We start from the raw sequence: 21,447 nt of genomic DNA on the forward strand, positions 1-21,447 counted from the left end.
ATTATCATATTTTTTTAAGTGGATTTTACAGTGTGATTGGGCCTGAAATAAGGGAAATAAAGGTATGTTTGTGATCAGCGTTTGGAGCCCCACCTCACTATATATCTAGCATGGTATACCTGAAACAGGTGACAGAGCCTCTTTAAGCTGAGGATACACAAGCCTACAGAGATGTGGAGGACACACGAACACTTCTCTGATAAAAAGCACATGCAAATGGTTATATCTTTGGAAATGTTAAGTCAGCTCAGGGGTCATGCACGGAGTACATGATGCAAGGAAGTAAACTGAAGGAAGATTAATTAGTTGCCACATCATTAGGCAGCAGTAATCACAATATCCAATCACCAAGTGTCAAATGATATGGTGTCGACAAGTTATTTAGATGATGCCGAGTCGCAGCAGTAGTTGTACACCTCCTCAGAATAATCCTGCTGGTTGCATAGAACATCCTCACTGCCACCTTTCATATGGGGGCGTTAGTCTAACTTACCAGCTTCCCCCCACTTTTTCAGAAATGAAGGCTTTTCCCCTGTAATATGTGGTAAGTACTGAATTCCTGGCATCAATTCATATTCATTTCTGTTCCTAACTAGAAAACTAAGACCTGTACATCACCACAGTCATTAGACACAGGCTCATTATACACACCCCATGCAGTGCTTGCAGTATTTCCATCTAGATATGCACAATACTATTTGTCTCTATGCCTCTCTGAGGGCTCTACTCATCAGAGCAAGGCATATGATTCACAGCTTATTGTGAGCAATAGCCTAGTTTAGACAATACTCTGAAAAGCATGTGACGATTGAGGTTTTGTGTGAAGTTAAGACACAGGGGGTCCTTGGTAACACTAATCTTCCTTTAAAATCTTCCCTTGGCATGCAGAGGAGATCCAGGCTTGCAGCACTAATCATTTCAGCACCTGGGGCAGAGAACACAGATCTACAAGGGATGTGATGTGCTTTCAGCACCTTGGACAGGATCACTTGTGTCTAGAGAGAGCAAATAGTGCCTGACACATGCCAAACCTGCAGCTTTCCCAGCACGTGTGTCTGTAGGGATCTAACCTTCTTCAGAACCTTGGAAGCCATCACTTTTATCAATAGACATCTAACCTTCTGCAGGTTGGACTGTGATCCCTTTTTTATCCATAGAGATCTACTGTAACCTTCTTCAACAGATTGGACATCACATGTACCTATGGAGATCTAAACTTCTAAGCACCTTGGACAGTGATCAGTTGCATCTACAGAAATCTAATCTTCAGCGGACTGGAAAGTGATCATTTGTATCTATAGAGATCTACTGTAACCTTCTTCAGCAGCTTGGGCAGTGATCACCTGTGTCTGTAGGGATCTATCCTTAAGCAGATTGGAAAATGACCACTTGTATCTATAGAGATCTACTGTAACCTTCTTAAGCAGATTGGACATCGATTTCTTGTACCTACAGAGATCTAGCCTCCTTTTGCAGCTTGAACAGCTATCAGTTCTTCAGATTGGAAAGTGATCACTTGTGTCTGTAGAGATCTACTGTAACCGTCTTCAGCAGATTGGACATCGATTTCTTGTACCTATAGAGATCTAACCTCTTTCAGCAGCTTGGACAGTGATCACTTGTGTCTATAGAGATCTACTGTAACCTTCTTCAGCAGACTGGACATCCATTATTTGTACCTACAGAGATCTAACCTCCTTCAGCAGCTGGCACAGTGATCACTTGTGTTTATAGAGATCTACTGTAATCTTCTTCGGCAGACTGAACATCCATTACTTGCACCTACAGAGATCTAACCTCCTTCAGCAGCTGGGACAGTGGTCACTTGTGTTTATAGAGATCTACTGTAACCTTCTTCAGCAGACTGGACATCCATTATTTGTACCTACAGAGATCTAACCTCCTTCAGCAGCTGGCACAGTGGTCACTTGTGTTTATAGAGATCTGCTGTAACCTTCTTCAGCAGACTGGACATCCATTACTTGCACCTACAGAGATCTAACCTCCTTCAGCAGCTGGGACAGTGGTCACTTGTGTTTATAGAGATCTGCTGTAACGTTCTTCAGCAGACCGGACATCCATTACTTGTACCTACAGAGATCTAACCTCCTTCAGCAGCTGGGACAGTGGTAACTTGTGTCTATAGAGATCTACTGTAACCTTTTTCAGCAGACTGGACATCCATTACTTGTACATACAGAGATCTAACCTCCTTCAGCAGCTTGGACAGTGATCACTTGTGTCTATAGAGATCTGCTGTAACCTTCTTCAGCAGACTGGACATCCATTACTTGTACCTACAGAGATCTAACCTCCTTCAGCACCTGGGACAGTGGTAACTTGTGTCTATAGAGATCTATTGTAACCTTTTTCAGCAGACTGGACATCCATTACTTGCACCTACAGAGATCTAACCTCCTTCAGCAGCTTGTACAGTGATCACTTGTTTCTATAGAGATCTCTTACTTGTATCTGCAGAGATTTAACCTTCTTGCGCACCCTGCTTGCTTTTCAGCACCTTGGATTGCAAGTCTTCTCCTATGTAAATCTGTGGTTACTTCTGCACTTTAGCAGCAATCACTTTTTGCCTGCAGAGATCCAGTGAGTCAGTTGAAGACTGTACAGACTGAGGGCTGGATGATTCTCTGCTAGCACTGCCCAGTACAGCAACCTGCCACATAACACAGCCCTCTCAGTATTTCTTGGGGAACTGCAAAAAGTCTTTCCAAGCATGGATATCTGCATCTCCACTCAAGTCCTGGGAATGCACCTACTGCTTTTTCTTTCATGTAAGTGTTCATATTTCATCACACTGGGGGGCTTAGCTATCCACGTACCTTAAATCTTCATTGCTCTGAGCATGCAGTAGACCAGTAGTAGTAGCACCATGTGTAATGTGTAAGGTCTGCAGGAATGATAATCCCGCAGTGTGTGCTACAGCAGGAGGTGAATTGTGTTTCTTCTTGTTCCACAGACATAATTGGTCCTAGTATGGCAGAACAAGAAGTTGAGAATCTCTCAGGGCTGTCTAGTAATCCTGACAAAAATATCTTTGCAATTCGAGAAAATGGGACAACCTGTCTGATGGCAGAATTCTCAGCGAAGATACTTGTTCCTTATGAGGTCCCCGCCAGTAATGAAGTGGATGTAAGTAGTCTTGTCTGAATGCATTAACCATTACAGTCTCCTAAATGAGAAATGCAATAACTGGATTTGAAAAGTTTTCTTTGTTCCCAAGCATCACCTAAAAGGGCAGTAATGAATGGGTTAACTAAAGCACAGTGCCATTGGTGACTGCATGAGTAATGTACAAAAGTGGTCGTAGAATTATGTAGGAGAATAGGTTAATATATATCATATTTCAGCCCAGAATTTACTATATGCATTTAGTGAATGCATGCATTGTGCAATGGGAGAGTACAGTATAGTATATTCAAGAGAATAGTACTCTATAGCGCTGCGATGACGATGATTTATGTGTTTCAGTGGAATGTGGAAGACGCTGTTATCCAGTTACCCAGAGATACGGAAATAAAGGGGAAATGCTGGAATAATGAGTCTGAACTGCATTTAACGTGGTCAGACAAATCCTGCACGCTGAAATTATTCTTCATTAAGGTAACACAGATATTCCATGTTACAATACGACATGACTTAGTCATTCAGGTAGATCTACTCAATAAGACACACAAATTGTAATTAATATTGTCAAAATCCTTTCTCCACTAGCAGTTTACTGATGTAGCTGAGATGGGTTTGTCACTTAGTCTCAAAGCATGTTGATATGATGTTAAATGCAGGTGAATCTTCTGAGGGATCTATAGTATGAGGTTATCATGGTGCACAAAAGAACGGACGACTGACAATAGCTCTGCTACATCTGCTACATTATTCGCTACAATGATCTTAAAACTTAATGACCTGTCACTTAAGTGTTTGGGACCGCATTGATTCATGTCAACTATTTATGTCATTCGTAGGATGATTCTACAAAATCCAGTGGAGGAAACTGGAAAATGAATAAAATTCAGTTCATGTATGACTTATCCGACCGCGCAAACTTCAAAAATGGTGCAAGACGTGAGTATCTGCAGGCACTGCGGCATACGCTATCATTTTCATTGTCCAAAGTCCAATCACGATTGTCTACTCCAGCACGCAGCAGGGGACCAGGAGCTTGCTGCATTGTACTTCCAGTATATAGTGAAACGTGGCCTGAAAACACTTAGATTTTCTGCAAGGGAACCTCTTGAATAAGTGAAAACCCACAATTTATGCATTTTCTACAGCAGAGTAAATAAGGGAAGCTAATATGGTCAGAGGAGAAGGATCTGCAGTAGCTGAGTCATTTCGTTCAGTTGACTGCGGATGTGCCACCAACAGATGTTCATCCATTGCTGAGTACATTGCTTGCTTGACTGCCCCAAGCTCTCCCATCTGGGTCTTGTTTCTATGGAATATGGAATATTGCTAGCGTAAGAAGTTTACAATTTATAGATAACACCTTCAAATATTAGCATATAATTCATATCTACAGAGGGGTAATGTACAGCTCCTGGGCCCCAATGAAAATTGATAACAGGGTATCTATGTACCATCTATGTGCCATTTATGATGATGGTGTCTTCTTATGTGGCCAAGGGACCTTTCAGCCTGCTCTTTACCATGTCCTGGATGAAACCACTACCTCTGCAGCTTCTCAAACGACACCCCAGAAATGATTTATGGATGCATATGGGTAAAAATGACACATGCACATTAGAAAAACCCCTTGAAGTATAGGGATAATTTTTTTTCTACAGCTACCAGAACTACTGTGAATATTTAAAGCTCCTATTGAATTTAACCAGCACTGCATAAATCTGCATTCAGTGAACTCCGTGTAGACTATACTGCAGGCAGAGGTTCTTCCACAATTGCGAGTTATGGCATAGCACTATGATATACCGCCATGCTTCAGTACTTGCTTTTGACAAGTCAGCTGTTGGAAAATAAGGGGCCTACATACACTGGTGTATTAATGGGGTTTTCTTGGACTTAGATATTGATGACTGATCCTCAAGATAGATCATCAATATCAGATCGGTGGGGTCCGACACCTGGGGCCCACATTGATCAGCTGTTTCTGGCTGCCAGAAACTATACAGTGGACAGAGCCAGAGGCAAAAGGCTATGGACACTGTACGGTGTGCAGGTCAGGGTATTGCAGCTCAGCTGAGCTGAAGTAAACCAATGGTTCTGGGTTCTCCCCAAAACTTGGGTTTCTGTCCCACACTATGTCTATTGACATCCTCACCACTTGTCTATCCTAGCATTGACAACTGGCTGTTACCATTCTCCTTCCCAAAGGGCTGTGTCCCTACATACTGACAGTGTCCAATCATGTAAAGACACAGCCTCTTGACAAGGGGAATGATAACACCCAGTTCTCAATTAGGGCTAGGCTACATGGAGAGTTTTGGGGGAACATAATGATCTACTATAACAAGCATGTCAGGAGAGGCGACAACTCTTCTGTAAATCCAGTGACTCACAGGTGATGTCTCCACTGATTGTAGATGTCCCCTCACTGTTTCTTCTATATATAACCAATTAAACTACTGACGTCTCCTGATGACTGCAGAGTTTACTGCCAAGAAATGTTGGCCCGATACTTATGTAGCTATCACTAGCCCCTGTATCAAATCAAATAAATTCAGACCCCACAAAAAGTACAGACAAAGGAATAAATACAACACCCCCAGAACCCTAAACTGGCCCACCGGGGAGCCGGGGAAATCCTCGGTGGGCCCCTGCCTAGTTACAGTCTACATATTAATCAGCAGCGGCAGGCATCCCCAGCTTTCCGCTGGCAAGTGCTGCTGCCTACCTCTTCAATAGGAAGAGCAGAGCTACACAGATCATCTCGCCACTTAACTTGCCCTGCAATGATGCAGGCACTGCCATCTTTCAGTGAGCGGCGGGCCCCACCTCTTGATATGTGCCTGCACTTCCTTCTCACTCCCTGCACTGCACGCACGCTGCGTCCTCACAGAGCCCTGCCGCCCGCCCATTTTCTGAAGTCTGCAGAGCGCGGTACTGCTGTGTCCCCCATGAAACAGAAGCTGCCTGTGACTCAGTAGTGGACATCACAGGCTGCCGCTAGTCCCCCAAGCCAGTATAATAAAATATATGTAAATCTATAGTTTAATAAAAATATAATTTCACATTTTACTGCATTCGCCTCTTGAAATTACAACTCCTAGCATGCACTGTAAGATGCAAACCTTCAGGACCTGCTGGGAGTTGTAGTTTTCCTGCAACATGCTGTAGTTCTATATCAGAATTATAATTGCGTGCTACAAAAATTTGAATAAATATTGCAAAAAATCACACACTCCAACATACGGTATCAATATAAAGTACAGATCAGCCCTCCGTAGATGTAAATGTAAAAAAAATACAGTATTTTTAGTTCAATTTTGTGCTTTAGTTGTTTTTTTTTTGTATTAACCTGTAGGATACCTAGATTTCAAGTAAAAAAAAAACACAGGTTTCCCATAATAAAGTCATATAAAATTATAAATAACAGAAAAAAAAAGAAAAACAGACATATATTAGATATCGCTGCATCTGTAACGATGACATGATCTATCCCCTCAGATGGAATGCCATTAAAAATTTTTAAAAAAAACTGTGATAAAACAGCCATTTTTTTGGTCAACTTGCCTCACAAAAAGTCTAATGCCAAGCAATCTAAAAATTGTATGTACTCCGAAATGGTACCAATCAAACCGTCACCTCATCCTGCAATAAACAAGCTCCTACGGTACATCGCCCAAAAAATTTAAAAAAATATGGCTTTCAGAAAATGGTAACACAAAAAGATATTTTCTTTTCAGAAATGTTTTCACTGTGTAAAACATACTGTAAAGGGATTGTCTGATCTCAGACAATGGGGGCATATGGCTTGTCTTATAGATGTGGGTCCCACTTATATCAGTAATGGAGCCTCGCAAGGTGATGGCTGGAGGACTCCGGTCTGGCCACCACCAAGTGGTCTCCCCATAGAAGTGAATGGGAGAGCGCTGCGCATGACAGGCCACCACTCTCATTCACTTCTATGGGCCCAACGGAAATAGCCAAGCCAGTGCTCGGCTATTTGTGGTGGCCCTATAGAAAATGAATAGAGGGCGGCTGCGTATGCGCAGTGCCACTTTCGGGGCTCCGTTCTCAATATAGGTGCGGATCCCAGCGGTGTGTCCCACACCTATAAGACAATGGGGGCATATCCCAGCGATATGCCGCCATTGTCTGAGATGACCCCTTTAATAGAAATAAAAAATAGACATATTAGGTATCGCTGCGTCTGTAACGACCTGCTCTATAAAAATATGACATGAACTATCCCCTCAGGTGAATTCCATAAAAAAACTGACATTTTTTGTTCCCCTTGCTCCACAAAAGTGCAATATTAAACTATCAAAAAATCATATGCACTCAAAAAATGCAACAATAAATATGTCAACTTTCCTGCAAAAAAGGACCTCCTACGCAAGATCATTGGCATAAAAATAAAAAAATATGGCTTTCAGAAATGGAAACATGATTTAAAAAAAATGTTTTTTTAATGTAAAAAAATAAATAAAAAATAGACATTGTCACAGTGTAGTTCACTGTGACACAGGTTACCGTGTTGCTCGCTTTAGTAGCTCTTGGGCGTACTGACTGCGGTGGATGCTGTGTAGGCTGATTACCTGATGAACGAAAAAAAACGCTCATTCATCGGGTACCGTAATTCGATCGTTTGTGCGCACATAAAAATGATCATTTACTGGAAGTAGATTGTGCTGTGTAATCACGATCTGCTGCCGGCAAACAACTAGTCAGTATGGGGAAGAACACTGACAGTAGTGATCACTGCTCCCCATACAATGGAGATCACTGCATGTAAATACAGCGTTCTCCTCCGTTAAAGAGCAGGCAATTGTCGGGAAGGAACGCTTCCTTCCCAACAATCTCCTGCTCTGTTGCGCTCTGCATAGGGACCTTAACAGATTAGGTTATCAACTACAATGAGCACCTTAACGAGAAACAATCTGATATAGAGCAGTGCACAATAGCGTTATGTTTTGCACACTGTATTGTGTGCTAAACTGCAAATATTTATTTCCATGAGCCCAAAAAATGAACAAGTAATATTTCTTTTTGGTAGCTGTAGGGTGGGCCCCTAGAATGATTTCCACTGGTGGGCCCTAAGCACCCCAGTCTGACACTGGCATCTATATAATCTGTAGCACTTCATTTCAGAGAGAAATCTACAGAGTAATGAACAATTCAAAGTATAGGACACTGCTCCCATGATCTTAGAATTTATTAGGAAATATGAAGTTAAAGTGCGTGTTTTGTATAATGGTCTGCCAGTATTTTATACTAAAGTATAAAAGTGAGGCGGCTCTCTATTGGCAAGAGGATGGAATATGGTGCTCAATCCGAACAGAGCGTACCCAACGCTTGTAGTGGGGGAATACAAATAAAAGTAGAGGGATGGCACTCAAAACAATTGCGGTGTATGGAAAAAATATACTATTTATTATGGAATAGCTAATGGTAAAGGATATTGAATATTGATAGTAAAATTATCAGGTATGATAAAATGTCTATATCACATAAGCGAAAAAAAAACATTCAATATAAAAAGTACATAGTAGTCAAATCATTGTAGAGATAAAAAAGATAAAAGATGAGGATGGTTGGATGATAAATAATAATAGATGATAATAGATAATAAATGTCAATACAATGCAATCCTGCTGGAAAAAAGACAATTCAGTGCAATCCTGCTGAAAAAGGCAGTCCTATAGGTATGTTGGGAAAAAGAGTCTGATCTTATGTTGTGAAGACCAATGGCATCCTGATATAATATAATGTCATTTGTGAAATCCTGCTGAAAAAGAAAAGTATTCCTGGTATAGGATGAAAGGCAGTCTTGTGGACCTGTTAGAAAAAAGGGAGGTCCGGTTTCATATCATATATTTTGATAGAGAGATAGGGTACCTGTTATAAACTGAAAGATAAATAACTTTCTGTAGAGGTTTTGTTTATGAATCCCAGAGTTTATGGGGTGGAGACAAACGGATCTGATTATGTTGTTCTTCACAGATCCAGTATTGGTATGCTGTGGAATGAAGACTGCTTTGTAAGCAGGTACATTACCCTCCTTGCGGCTGTTGATGAGCTGGTCAGCGGTTCCTGTCTGGGCGGCGGTATCCACGTGTGCCGTTCCCGCTCGCTGTCTGCTCCGGCCGTTGGTTGCTGCTGGGTGTCGTCACTTCCGGTGACGTCACCTGCGATCTCCCGCTCTGTGCTGTTTGCAGTTTGCCACGTGGAGGCTAGTGGCGGGAAATGTGAACGTTGCAGCTTCTTTAGGGGGAAAAAATCAGATGGATAGCTCCGGAGCTGGTCTATCGTTGTGAGATCCTTCTGGTTGTTGCTAGCTAGATGAGATAGGCTTACTCAATACCCCATACGCGTTTCAGAGCGTCTTGCTCCTTCATCAGTGGGAATGAGTAGCCTGTTTCTTTTTCAGAATATATATGTGCCTAATTGGATCCAATTAGTGGATATGGGAGTGGTCGAGGTTTTTTTCTGAATATAGGAGTGGTCAAACCTCGACCACTCCCATATCCACTAATTGGATCCAATCAGGCACATATATATTCTGAAAAAGAAACAGGCTACTCATTCCCACTGATGAAGGAGCAAGACGCTCTGAAACGCGTATGGGGTATTGAGTAAGCCTATCTCATCTAGCTAGCAACAACCAGAAGGATCTCACAACGATAGACCAGCTCCGGAGCTATCCATCTGATTTTTTCCCCCTAAAGAAGCTGCAACGTTCACATTTCCCGCCACTAGCCTCCACGTGGCAAACTGCAAACAGCACAGAGCGGGAGATCGCAGGTGACGTCACCGGAAGTGACGACACCCAGCAGCAACCAACGGCCGGAGCAGACAGCGAGCGGGAACGGCACACGTGGATACCGCCGCCCAGACAGGAACCGCTGACCAGCTCATCAACAGCCGCAAGGAGGGTAATGTACCTGCTTACAAAGCAGTCTTCATTCCACAGCATACCAATACTGGATCTGTGAAGAACAACATAATCAGATCCGTTTGTCTCCACCCCATAAACTCTGGGATTCATAAACAAAACCTCTACAGAAAGTTATTTATCTTTCAGTTTATAACAGGTACCCTATCTCTCTATCAAAATATATGATATGAAACCGGACCTCCCTTTTTTCTAACAGGTCCACAAGACTGCCTTTCATCCTATACCAGGAATACTTTTCTTTTTCAGCAGGATTTCACAAATGACATTATATTATATCAGGATGCCATTGGTCTTCACAACATAAGATCAGACTCTTTTTCCCAACATACCTATAGGACTGCCTTTTTCAGCAGGATTGCACTGAATTGTCTTTTTTCCAGCAGGATTGCATTGTATTGATATTTATTATCTATTATCATCTATTATTATTTATCATCCAACCATCCTCATCTTTTATCTTTTTTATCTCTACAATGATTTGACTACTATGTACTTTTTATATTGAATGTTTTTTTTTCGCTTGTGTGATATAGACATTTTATCATACCTGATAATTTTACTATCAATATTCAATATCCTTTACCATTAGCTATTCCATAATAAATAGTATATTTTTTCCATACACCGCAATTGTTTTGAGTGCCATCCCTCTACTTTTATTTGTATTCCCCCACTACAAGCGTTGGGTACGCTCTGTTCGGATTGAGCACCATATTCCATCCTCTTGCCAATAGAGAGCCGCCTCACTTTTATACTTTATCTATTTCACTTTACCCATTTGGCAGAGCTCCTATTCTCACTAAGATGGACATTTGGGACTGTATGGAGAAAAAATCAAAAACAATTGAAACCTACACATTTGACCTAACGGACGATCTTACCCCCATTAACCCTACAAATAGATCCAGTTCTGATACATTTAGAGAACTCGAAAAACTCTTACACAAACAACTCAGACAAGAATGGGAGATTAAATCCCTCAACCAATACCTACTAAAAGGACTAATACCAAAGGGACTAATGCTAACAAAAGAGCCAGCAGACGACTTATATAGCGATGAGTTTAAACAAGAATGGGACAAATTCTTACAAACCCAGTCAGGTATACTTATACAACTAATAATTAAAAGACGCTCCCAGATCCTAGAAGACACCAGATTACAAATTACAAAACTAAAAGGAATAATAGACAAAATACCAAAAGACGACTCCTTCAATGTATGGCAGGAAAGAATCTGCACAAGTCTTGATAATCTAGAAAATACGATTATAACTAGAAAAAATAAAAAATTAAAACATAACACACAACAGAGTCACATGCATAATAGACTAAACAACCAGACCAATCATAGAGAATACACACCACATGTCCCCACTAAGCTAATGGATATTCCCTTTGAAAGACAAGGAGAGAAACAAATCAGGAAGAATATCCAAGATCGATACAATATCCCAACCAACAATTACTTTGAATCACTCACTTCACCTCATTTTTTAGACCAAACCCCGCCCCATCACAGAACAAGGACACGACACCACCCACGCTCCCCACAAAGACACAAGAGAGCACCAACCCCGACCCACAAATACAACTTGAGACACAGGAACGAAGCACACAAAGAAAACCCACCCAGATCATAGAACACTCCCCAACACCACAGGGAACACCGAGAAGAGACCCCAACACACATCTCCCATCACCAACACCACCACACGAATCACCAGACAATGCCAGACCCACAAAGAGAATACCTACCCAGAACATTAGATTACAAAACACAAAGACAAGAAGGGGTAGACACAAGAAGAAAACAGAACAGATACCACAGGACCTAGACAATTCAATGAATATTATTGTCAATCTGAGCAATACCGAACTAAACGAGACACAACAGAAATTACTCAATAAGGGATTGAAATTTTCACCCACAGCCACAATGGATAAATTCAGTGCCTATATAGGAATAGAAAAATATGTAAGAAAACTTTGTTTGAAAAAATATTTTATTAAGAACCCCATACCCACAGACAATCCACGACCCTCTATTTATAACCATACCGATTTGAAAATCAAATCAACCAAATACCCAAAACAAGAAATGGGAGACAACATAGCCACATTCCGAAAATGCTTAGAATCTGACATCAGGAAAATGAATCTTAATAAAACACACTATAATATAACCAAAAGAGAGATACATGCAATTAAACAGATACAATCAACCTTAAACCTGACCATAAGACCAGCAGACAAAGGTGGAGCAATTGTCCTACTAAACACAGAAGACTATATGTCAGAATGTTTGAGACAACTATCAGATCCACACACATATACCACCCTGAAAAAAGATCCCACTGACGACTTCTATAGAGAACTAGTAACTCTCACACAAATAGGCAAAGAAAAAGGTATCCTTAACGAACAGGAATTTACATTCATCACAAGTCCCCATAATAGAATTCCGGTATTCTATTGCCTACCAAAGATTCACAAACACCAAACTCACCCTCCAGGCAGACCAATTATTTCAGGAATCGGATCCCTCACCTCCAACCTCTCCCAGTACATAGACAGACTACTACAACCGACTGTCAAACTAATACCATCATATGTTAAAGACACCACAGACATTGTGAGGACAATCGAACAGATAAAATACCAAAACCACTGGCTACTCTGCACGATGGACGTCAACTCCCTCTACACTATCATTAACCATAACCACGGCACTGCCGCTCTAAGAGAACAATTGAAACACTACCAGACCCTACATATAGATCAAATAGATTTTTTAATAGAAGGAGTTTCCTTCATTTTAACCCACAATTATTTTATATTCGATTCAACATTTTATCTACAACAAAGAGGGACCGCCATGGGTACCAGGTTCGCCCCCAGTTATGCCAACATTTTCATGGCCCAGTGGGAACATGACTTCATCACCCCACTACTGGGGACGAGCCTGGTACTATGGCGGAGATACATTGATGATATCTTTTTCATCTGGAGTGACACGAGGGTCAGTCTGGATACATTCTTAGAGAACATCAACACAAATGACAGAAATATAACATTGACAGCTAATATAAGCCAAACACAAGTAGAATTTCTTGACCTATTAATTAAAACAACTGAAAACAAACTACAATGCAGCACATATCAGAAACCAGTGATGAAAAATAATTTCATTCTACATTCCAGCTGCCATTTACCCAGCTGGCTATTAAACATCCCTACCAGCCAGTTCAGACGCCTGAAAAGAAATTGTACACTGGACAGCCAATTTGAAACAGAAGCGAACAATCTGAAGAAACAATTTCTAGCAAAAGATTATCCATTGATAACAATAAACAGATCTCTAGATAAAGTAAGAGCAATGGACAGAACAAAATTCTTTGACATCAGCAATGAAACCACTACAACCACAACCAAAAAAGAAGAAACCCCAAGATTAATTCTACCATACAATGCCCACTATAAAAAACTAGAGACAAGTATCCACAAACACTGGCACCACATCCTAAGTGACAAAACTATAGGCCAACTACTTCCAGATAAACCACAGATTACATATACCAGAGCTCCCAATTTAGGCCTACGCATAGCACCAACAATCAGAAAAAATATGACCAAACCAAACCAAAGTTGGCTATCACTACAGGGTTTTTTTAGATGCAGGAAATGCAACAACTGCAAAATTACAAATTTTCCTAAAAAAACAACAACAGTCCAATCAACTAATAATACATACAAACATGAAATTCGGGAACACCTGCCATTCCAATAGTGTCATCTATGTTCTATAATGCCCCTGTCTTAAACAATATGTAGGGCGCACAAAGAGATTACTCAAAACGAGAATATCTGAACACATCTCAAACATCAAAAAGGGTTACGAGCTGCATTCTGTTTCCAGACACTACAAAGAACATCATAACTGCGATCCATCATCACTCACCTATGTAGCCATAGAAAGAATTACACGCCAATGGAGAGGTGGTAACCACATAGCTGCCATGTCTAGGTCCGAATCTAGGAAAATATTCGAATTCAATACACTAATCCCGAAAGGCCTAAATGCAGAGATGGAAATCTTCGGCTTTCTATAAAATAACTGAGATTCCGCTCTTGGTGGGGTGCCCCCCTTGGGAATTGGGGTCGTAGTCCGGCTGCTTACCAGCACTCCAACCCCTCTTCCCGGGTGGGCCCCTCCCCTAATACACTATCAAGTATCCACCTCCATCTGAAAACATTATCACCTCCGAAAAAACTAAAAAACTAAAACTAAAAGAAATGACAACAGCCTAACATAACCACTAGTACTACCACATTATCTTTTTACTCTATAACTGGGTACACACTAACCCATGGGACCTATCCATCCATTTTAGTACTCATACCTCGAGTATATCAGCTACTATCCTTGTATTTTATTTATTCTATTTAGTATTTTATTCATGATTTTTAATCAATAATAATTTAATTATATATACAAGTATATATTATATTCCCTCTACTTTGATATCTGATAAACTGTCCATCCATTATGTTGGATTACCCATTCTCCTGAAGATTTCTGACACTACTGATCCAAAGAAAAGAAGCAGTCAATAAAAGTAAAGAAAAGCAAAAAAACTTTGACCACTCCTATATTCAGAAAAAAACCTCGACCACTCCCATATCCACTAATTGGATCCAATTAGGCACATATATATTCTGAAAAAGAAACAGGCTACTCATTCCCACTGATGAAGGAGCAAGACGCTCTGAAACGCGTATGGGGTATTGAGTAAGCCTATCTCATCTAGCTAGCAACAACCAGAAGGATCTCACAACGATAGACCAGCTCCGGAGATATCCATCTGATTTTTTCCCCCTAAAGAAGCTGCAACGTTCACATTTCCCGCCACTAGCCTCCACGTGGCAAACTGCAAACAGCACAGAGCGGGAGATCGCAGGTGACGTCACCGGAAGTGACGACACCCAGCAGCAACCAACGGCCGGAGCAGACAGCGAGCGGGAACGGCACACGTGGATACCGCCGCCCAGACAGGAACCGCTGACCAGCTCATCAACAGCCGCAAGGAGGGTAATGTACCTGCTTACAAAGCAGTCTTCATTCCACAGCATACCAATACTGGATCTGTGAAGAACAACATAATCAGATCCGTTTGTCTCCACCCCATAAACTCTGGGATTCATAAACAAAACCTCTACAGAAAGTTATTTATCTTTCAGTTTATAACAGGTACCCTATCTCTCTATCAAAATATATGATATGAAACCGGACCTCCCTTTTTTCTAACAGGTCCACAAGACTGCCTTTCATCCTATACCAGGAATACTTTTCTTTTTCAGCAGGATTTCACAAATGACATTATATTATATCAGGATGCCATTGGTCTTCACAACATAAGATCAGACTCTTTTTCCCAACATACCTATATGGCTGCCTTTTTCAGCAGGATTGCACTGAATTGTCTTTTTTCCAGCAGGATTGCATTGTATTGACATTTATTATCTATTATCATCTATTATTATTTATCATCCAACCATCCTCATCTTTTATCTTTTTTATCTCTACAATGATTTGACTACTATGTACTTTTTATATTGAATGTTTTTTTTCGCTTGTGTGATATAGACATTTTATCATACCTGATAATTTTACTATCAATATTTAATATCCTTTACCATTAGCTATTCCATAATAAATAGTATATTTTTTCCATACACCGCAATTGTTTTGAGTGCCATCCCTCTACTTTTATTAGTATTTTATACTAACTGAACAGTATACATGAACCTGCATGAGCGACTCAGTGTTGAATGAAGGAATGATATTTTAAGGATTAATAGTAATAAAAGTACAGGAGTTATTATATGTAATGTGATAGGTGTGCATAAAAATATGGTTTTTAGGGCAAGGAAGGTTAAAAAGTCAGACTTTGACTTATAGGGAGCCACTTCCAAAGGTACTAGTGGGACGGTTCTCACAGCCTGGGAGATACATCTTTGCATCTTATTTTCCCATAGAGCATTGCCACTATGTCTCCATATACAGCTGGTATCCTTAAAAAGAGCCAGCATACCCCTTGGGGCAAGCTTAACAATGTGGACAATTGGAATTAATCTGACTGTCCTGGGTACTGCATTCCAGAGAACTGGTGCAGCATGAGAAAAGTCATTGAGCTGGGAGTGGGAGGTTTGGATTATGGTGGATGTTAGTTTTAGATCATTGGCAGAACTTAGAGACGGTGTAGGATGACAGAGGTGAAGGAAGAGATGTAGGAGGGTGCAACACTATGGAGAGCTTTGTGAATGAGGATCAGAACATTTATTTTAAAGTGAATGGACAACCAATGCAGTGACTGGTACTGGATAGAGGCATCGGCGTAACAGTTGGACAGAAAGATAAGCCTGCTGCATTCAGCATAGATTGGAGAGGTGAGAGTCTATTGAGGGGTAGATGGTTTAGTAATGAGTTACAGTAATATGGATGACAATGAATTAGAAACATGGGTTTAGCTGTTTCAACAGTAAGAGAAAGATGGATTCTGGAGATGTTTTTGGTACAGGTGACCATGCTGTCTGGGAGTTATGGCAGCACCATACACTGAAATGGAAATATCAGGTTTATGTAGGTTAGTAGATGGTAAAAACAGGAGAGACAGCTGACAAAAAAAAAATCACTTGTTTTCTGTAGTAGTGCGAGGAGAGGTACTGTATAATTGGGTATCATCAGCATAGAGATGACACAGAAAAACAAATCTGTTCAATAGGAGTTGTAAAGAGAGGAGACCTAGGATTAAACCCTGAGGAACCTCAACAGCAAAGGGAAGAGAAGAAGTAAAGCTGGCAAATGATAAACTGTATGTACTGTCAGACATGTGGGAAGAAAACCAGAAGACAGCAAGGGAGACACTACAGAGAAGATAGTTGATTAGGCGGGAGTAGATGAAATGGCCCAGAAGCTGAGGAGAGATTTGGGGGAGATTATAAATTGGCTTCTAATAAAAAGTGCAGGAGGGTCAAGAGATGTTTTTTTTCATTAATGAGGATATAAAATCATGTTTTAAAGAAGAGGGAACTATACCAAACAAGACGGAGAGATTATATATATCAGTAAGGTGACTAGGGACAGCTGGGGATAAAAACTGGATGAGGTGAGAGTAAATAAGATAACCAATGTACAGTATGTAGTAGTGGGGGAGAAGAATGAGCCTGGAGACTTGTTCCTCTTATACTGGTAAACTGCTAAAAATGAACCAGAGGAAATGCAGGATGGATTGATGTTACTTGGTGGCTGGGAGATCAATTTATGTTGGATGATGTCAAATTTAACTCTGAAATAAGTGGGCAGGTCGTCATTACAGAGGTCTGTGAAAGGCACCTGCTCTTTAGGACTAAAGAGGGAGTGGTGAAGGACCAAGTTGTAACTTCTGATGTTTGTCATACCTGGAGCACTTCTTAAGAAAATGAGTTTAAAACATCTGCAAGGTTGCTGCTATTTGTGTCAAAAGGTTTCTGATTGTCAGGCACTGCCACACCAAGGGTACCTTTGAGCAGGGGCATAGCTATAGGGGAAGCGGCTGCTTTGGGGCCCTGACCCAGAAGTGGCCCATCCAGGAGGAGGAGGACTAAAAGATTTTGTCAGGGCCCGCTTAACAGTATTACACAATGAAATTATATACAGTGACAGTATAGACAGTGTAGAAAACAAATGGAACAGCTGTCGGGCCTGGTCTGAGAGAGCAATCTTTACTAGCCACAAGAATGGGGGCGGCATGAATAAGGGATTGCAAAAAAATTACTGGGGGAGTGGGAGCCCCATTCAAAAATTTGCTGTGGGGCCCAGGCATTTCTAGCTACGCCACTGCTTTTGAGCGTTTCATAGTAATGTTTGTCAGCCAGATCAGGACAGGAGAGGGAAGAGATTGGAGACTATGAAGACTACAGAGTGTCTATAAATTGTGATAGGTAGGTGTATACTGAGAAGTACAAGACTTTTTAATAATAAAGAGAAGAGTTAATGAAATCAGAAACTGAGTCAGGAGAAGACCAGGTGAAGTGAATGCTTGTCTTCATAAGTAGGAGAAGTTGGGAAAGGTCTAAGGAGGAGGTTAAAAATAGAAACTAAAAATGATGAGGAAATTGGGTATATTTGGTGATGATTGTAGTTGGTACATGACTATTGATATTGCTTATGTTTGTATCTATAGCTGGGAAGCACACGGCCAGTCGCTATAATTTGTCTCTCATGGTCACACCAGTTGGCATGTCATATGAATGTGAGGCCTCTGAGAAACTCAGCCTGACCTCCACAGACCAGAAGAAAACTGTGGTCTTGTACCTGTCTGAAGTCCACATTCAGCCATTTGACATTAAGAGCGACTTTCTCTACAGTGAAGGTAAATCATTTAACGTTTAAGGGGTATTCTGGTGATTTGAAATTGTCCTTTATCCACAAGATAGATAATAACTATTAGTTTGGATGGGGTCCTATCGTTGTGACCCCACCTTTTACAGGAATGGGGGCCCTGTGCCCCTCACAGCCCCCAAAATGAACAGAGCAGCAGATTGAGCATTTGCACTGCCACTCTATTCATCTCTATGGGTTTACCAGAAATAGCTGAGTACTCTACTAGGCTATATCTGGCAGTCTCACAGCCATGAATGGAGTGGCAATGCACGACCTTCTGCAATGTTCATTCCGGCGTATCTTAGAATCTTAACCTACCCTATTGGCTACTCAGTCTGAGCTACAGGCAGCGTTTTATAGAGCAGGAGGAGCTGAGCAGAATGATATATATAGTTTTATAGGAGAAGATTCAGAATTTCCTTCTCTTTCTGACCCCAGTGGTCGTGTGGGTGTTTCTTTCAGTGACTGATGGCTATCTATGCAGGGAAGGCTGTCAGTCAGGACCGCCCACTGGAGCATAGAAAGAGCAGAGATTTAAAAGATTAAATTATAAGTTCTACTGAATCATTCCGGACAAAACTACGGTATACCTCAATCTGCTCAGCTCCTCCTGCTCTATAACATGCTGCCTGCAGATTGCACTGCATTTCTAAGGTGACAGGTTCTCTTTCAATCATAAGAACCATATAATGCGGCAACTCTATGGCCTCCCTGGGAATTTCCTCTAGGTACTCTAGTTTCTTCTTGAACTCTCAAAAGTTTTTTTCAGCTTTTATGTCAGTTTTTTAAATTTGTCCAGCTGAGAGCTGGTTCTAAAGTACAAAAATCACTCATTTTGCTACGCAATACTACATTCCAGTGCCTAGCATCCAGTCCTGCTCTTTATGGTCCCAAGTCTGTAAACTTCTGGACAGGGTCATGTGCGTCACTGTGGACAATTACTGTCCCCAAGCAGCACATCACTGCTGGAACTCAGGCCGCTTGGGGACTTGTCACTTATGAGGCCTTTGATTGGTTACAGTGGCGCATAAGAACGCATCTGGATGTATAAAGGCCAGGGACTGGTAGGACACAGACTTACTTTAGGACCAGTCCAATACTGGCCAAACTGAAAATTGACATAAAAGCTGGAATAACCCTTTAAGGTACTCATATATCTTCTATAACTGTCAGCCAATCAAGTATTCAGCTGACAGCTATCTCTCCCGACTTAGTTACCTGGAGAACAAAAGGATCTGCCACTGAAATTCAACTTATCGGATCCTTCTCCCTCCCAAACATCACAGTCTAGTAGCGAGTATGGGGCCTTTAAAGCATACAGATAGGTCCATTAGCCCTATTGTTTATGGAAGATAGAGAAATTAGCTTGTGAACCCCAATGGAGATACTTATATGGAATATAGTGACATATACCAGGAAATAAACAAACACATGCATTTATTGCGATATTTTATTAATACCATAAATTATACTAATGACATATGTAATTAATACAATGGGTTCCACCGCCATCCATGCTCAACATTTCTCAAATAACACCATTGGTTCAGGTAGAAAAATTACTATGCACAATTGAAGGAGTTGCTCAGGATTAGGAAAGAAGGCTTTTTTTGCTATTGTTTTCATGGGTTGTTTTTTGTGGTTGGTTTCATGGGCAGTGTCAGGTATTGGGTTTCAATTCTATTCACTTGAATGGGCATGAGCTACAATAGTGATAACACAGTATACTGTACATTTTACAACAGTTTAGCAGCCTGGGGAAACCAAGCACAGTATACAGGGGACTTTACAGATGGGGAACTACACTGGGACGTGTTGGGAGCTCCTTCAATGTAACCAGTGATCATAGATATGATAACTTACTATGATAAAATGACAGTATAATTACTTGTGCTCTACTACCTGCTACACCTTAATCTAAAGTGGTTTTATCATCCTAGAGGTTGGAAGCATACAGTATCTCTAAGATATCCAACTCTTGTTGTTCAGACCATTGAAACCACCACTAGTCATTAGAATGAAGTGGAGCAGGTTAGGAAAGTTTCATGCCACTCTGTCTGCTGTCAGCTATCTTTGGCTTTTTCCAGGCGGTCAATGGAGAGCCATCGATGACCAATCAGCCATTGTCCCCTAGCAATAGGCCACCAGTCCTTGTTATGAGACACCTTTAGTCCATAATTTTAATACAAATTTTGCACTAAAGCCAATAGCTATTGATCGTTATTACAATTGATTAGAGTGTAGAGAAGATTTGACTGACAATTGTTTCCTTTCTTCTTCCAGATTACAGATGCCTTACAGATCAGCAAAAACAACTGGAAGAGACATTACCTCTAATTTTAGGCATAACCTTAGGAGTGGCCATTCTGATCATTCTGGCAGTATATCACGTGCATCATAAAATGACAGCCAACCAAGTGCAAATTCCACGAGACAGATCTCTATATAAGCACATGGGATAGACAAAGACTTAACTAAATGCAAGGCACATTGATTATCAGGTAGACAAGCAAACAGCACTTTCCTGATATTCCTTCCACTGTCTTCCTCCAAGCTGTATCCTACAAACATTTCCTCACTTAGCTGTGACGTGTCGCTAGTTTTTACTTTTACTACACTGGAAACCAATCAACTGATTTAAGCCTAGTGCACATGGCAATAGTGGATGCACAACGCTACATATGGAGACTCTATGGTCTCTTACTATGGAGCCATAGGCACTCTATGTGTTGCCATATGGTGCCTCCATACAGCATTGTGTTACTGAAAGAAGAAAGTCTCCATAATAAGACATATAGTCGAACAACACATAGGTACTGGGAGGCATGCAGAGGAACAGTATGGCCCCATATACTTCATATACTGTCTTTCAGCTCTGTAAAGCTTGAAACTTTTACTGAGCCATAATATGACTGTGTGCATGATGCC

The 21,447-nt window shown here is 41.0% G+C and overlaps 1 protein-coding gene across 1 annotated transcript; it reads left to right on the forward strand.

The window, feature by feature from the left end:
• The first annotated feature begins 2,731 nt into the window (after positions 1–2,731).
• LAMP5 (lysosomal associated membrane protein family member 5) lies at positions 2,732–20,981 on the forward strand. Its single transcript, XM_040430176.1, has 6 exons — positions 2,732–2,789; positions 2,975–3,147; positions 3,487–3,618; positions 3,981–4,080; positions 18,320–18,508; positions 20,803–20,981. The coding sequence occupies exons 1-6, from the start codon at positions 2,732–2,734 to the stop codon at positions 20,979–20,981; spliced, it is 831 nt and encodes a 276-aa protein (XP_040286110.1).
• The last annotated feature ends 466 nt before the right edge of the window (positions 20,982–21,447 follow it).

This window comes from Bufo bufo, chromosome 4, assembly GCF_905171765.1.
Source record: "Bufo bufo chromosome 4, aBufBuf1.1, whole genome shotgun sequence".
Taxonomy (NCBI): domain Eukaryota; kingdom Metazoa; phylum Chordata; class Amphibia; order Anura; family Bufonidae; genus Bufo; species Bufo bufo.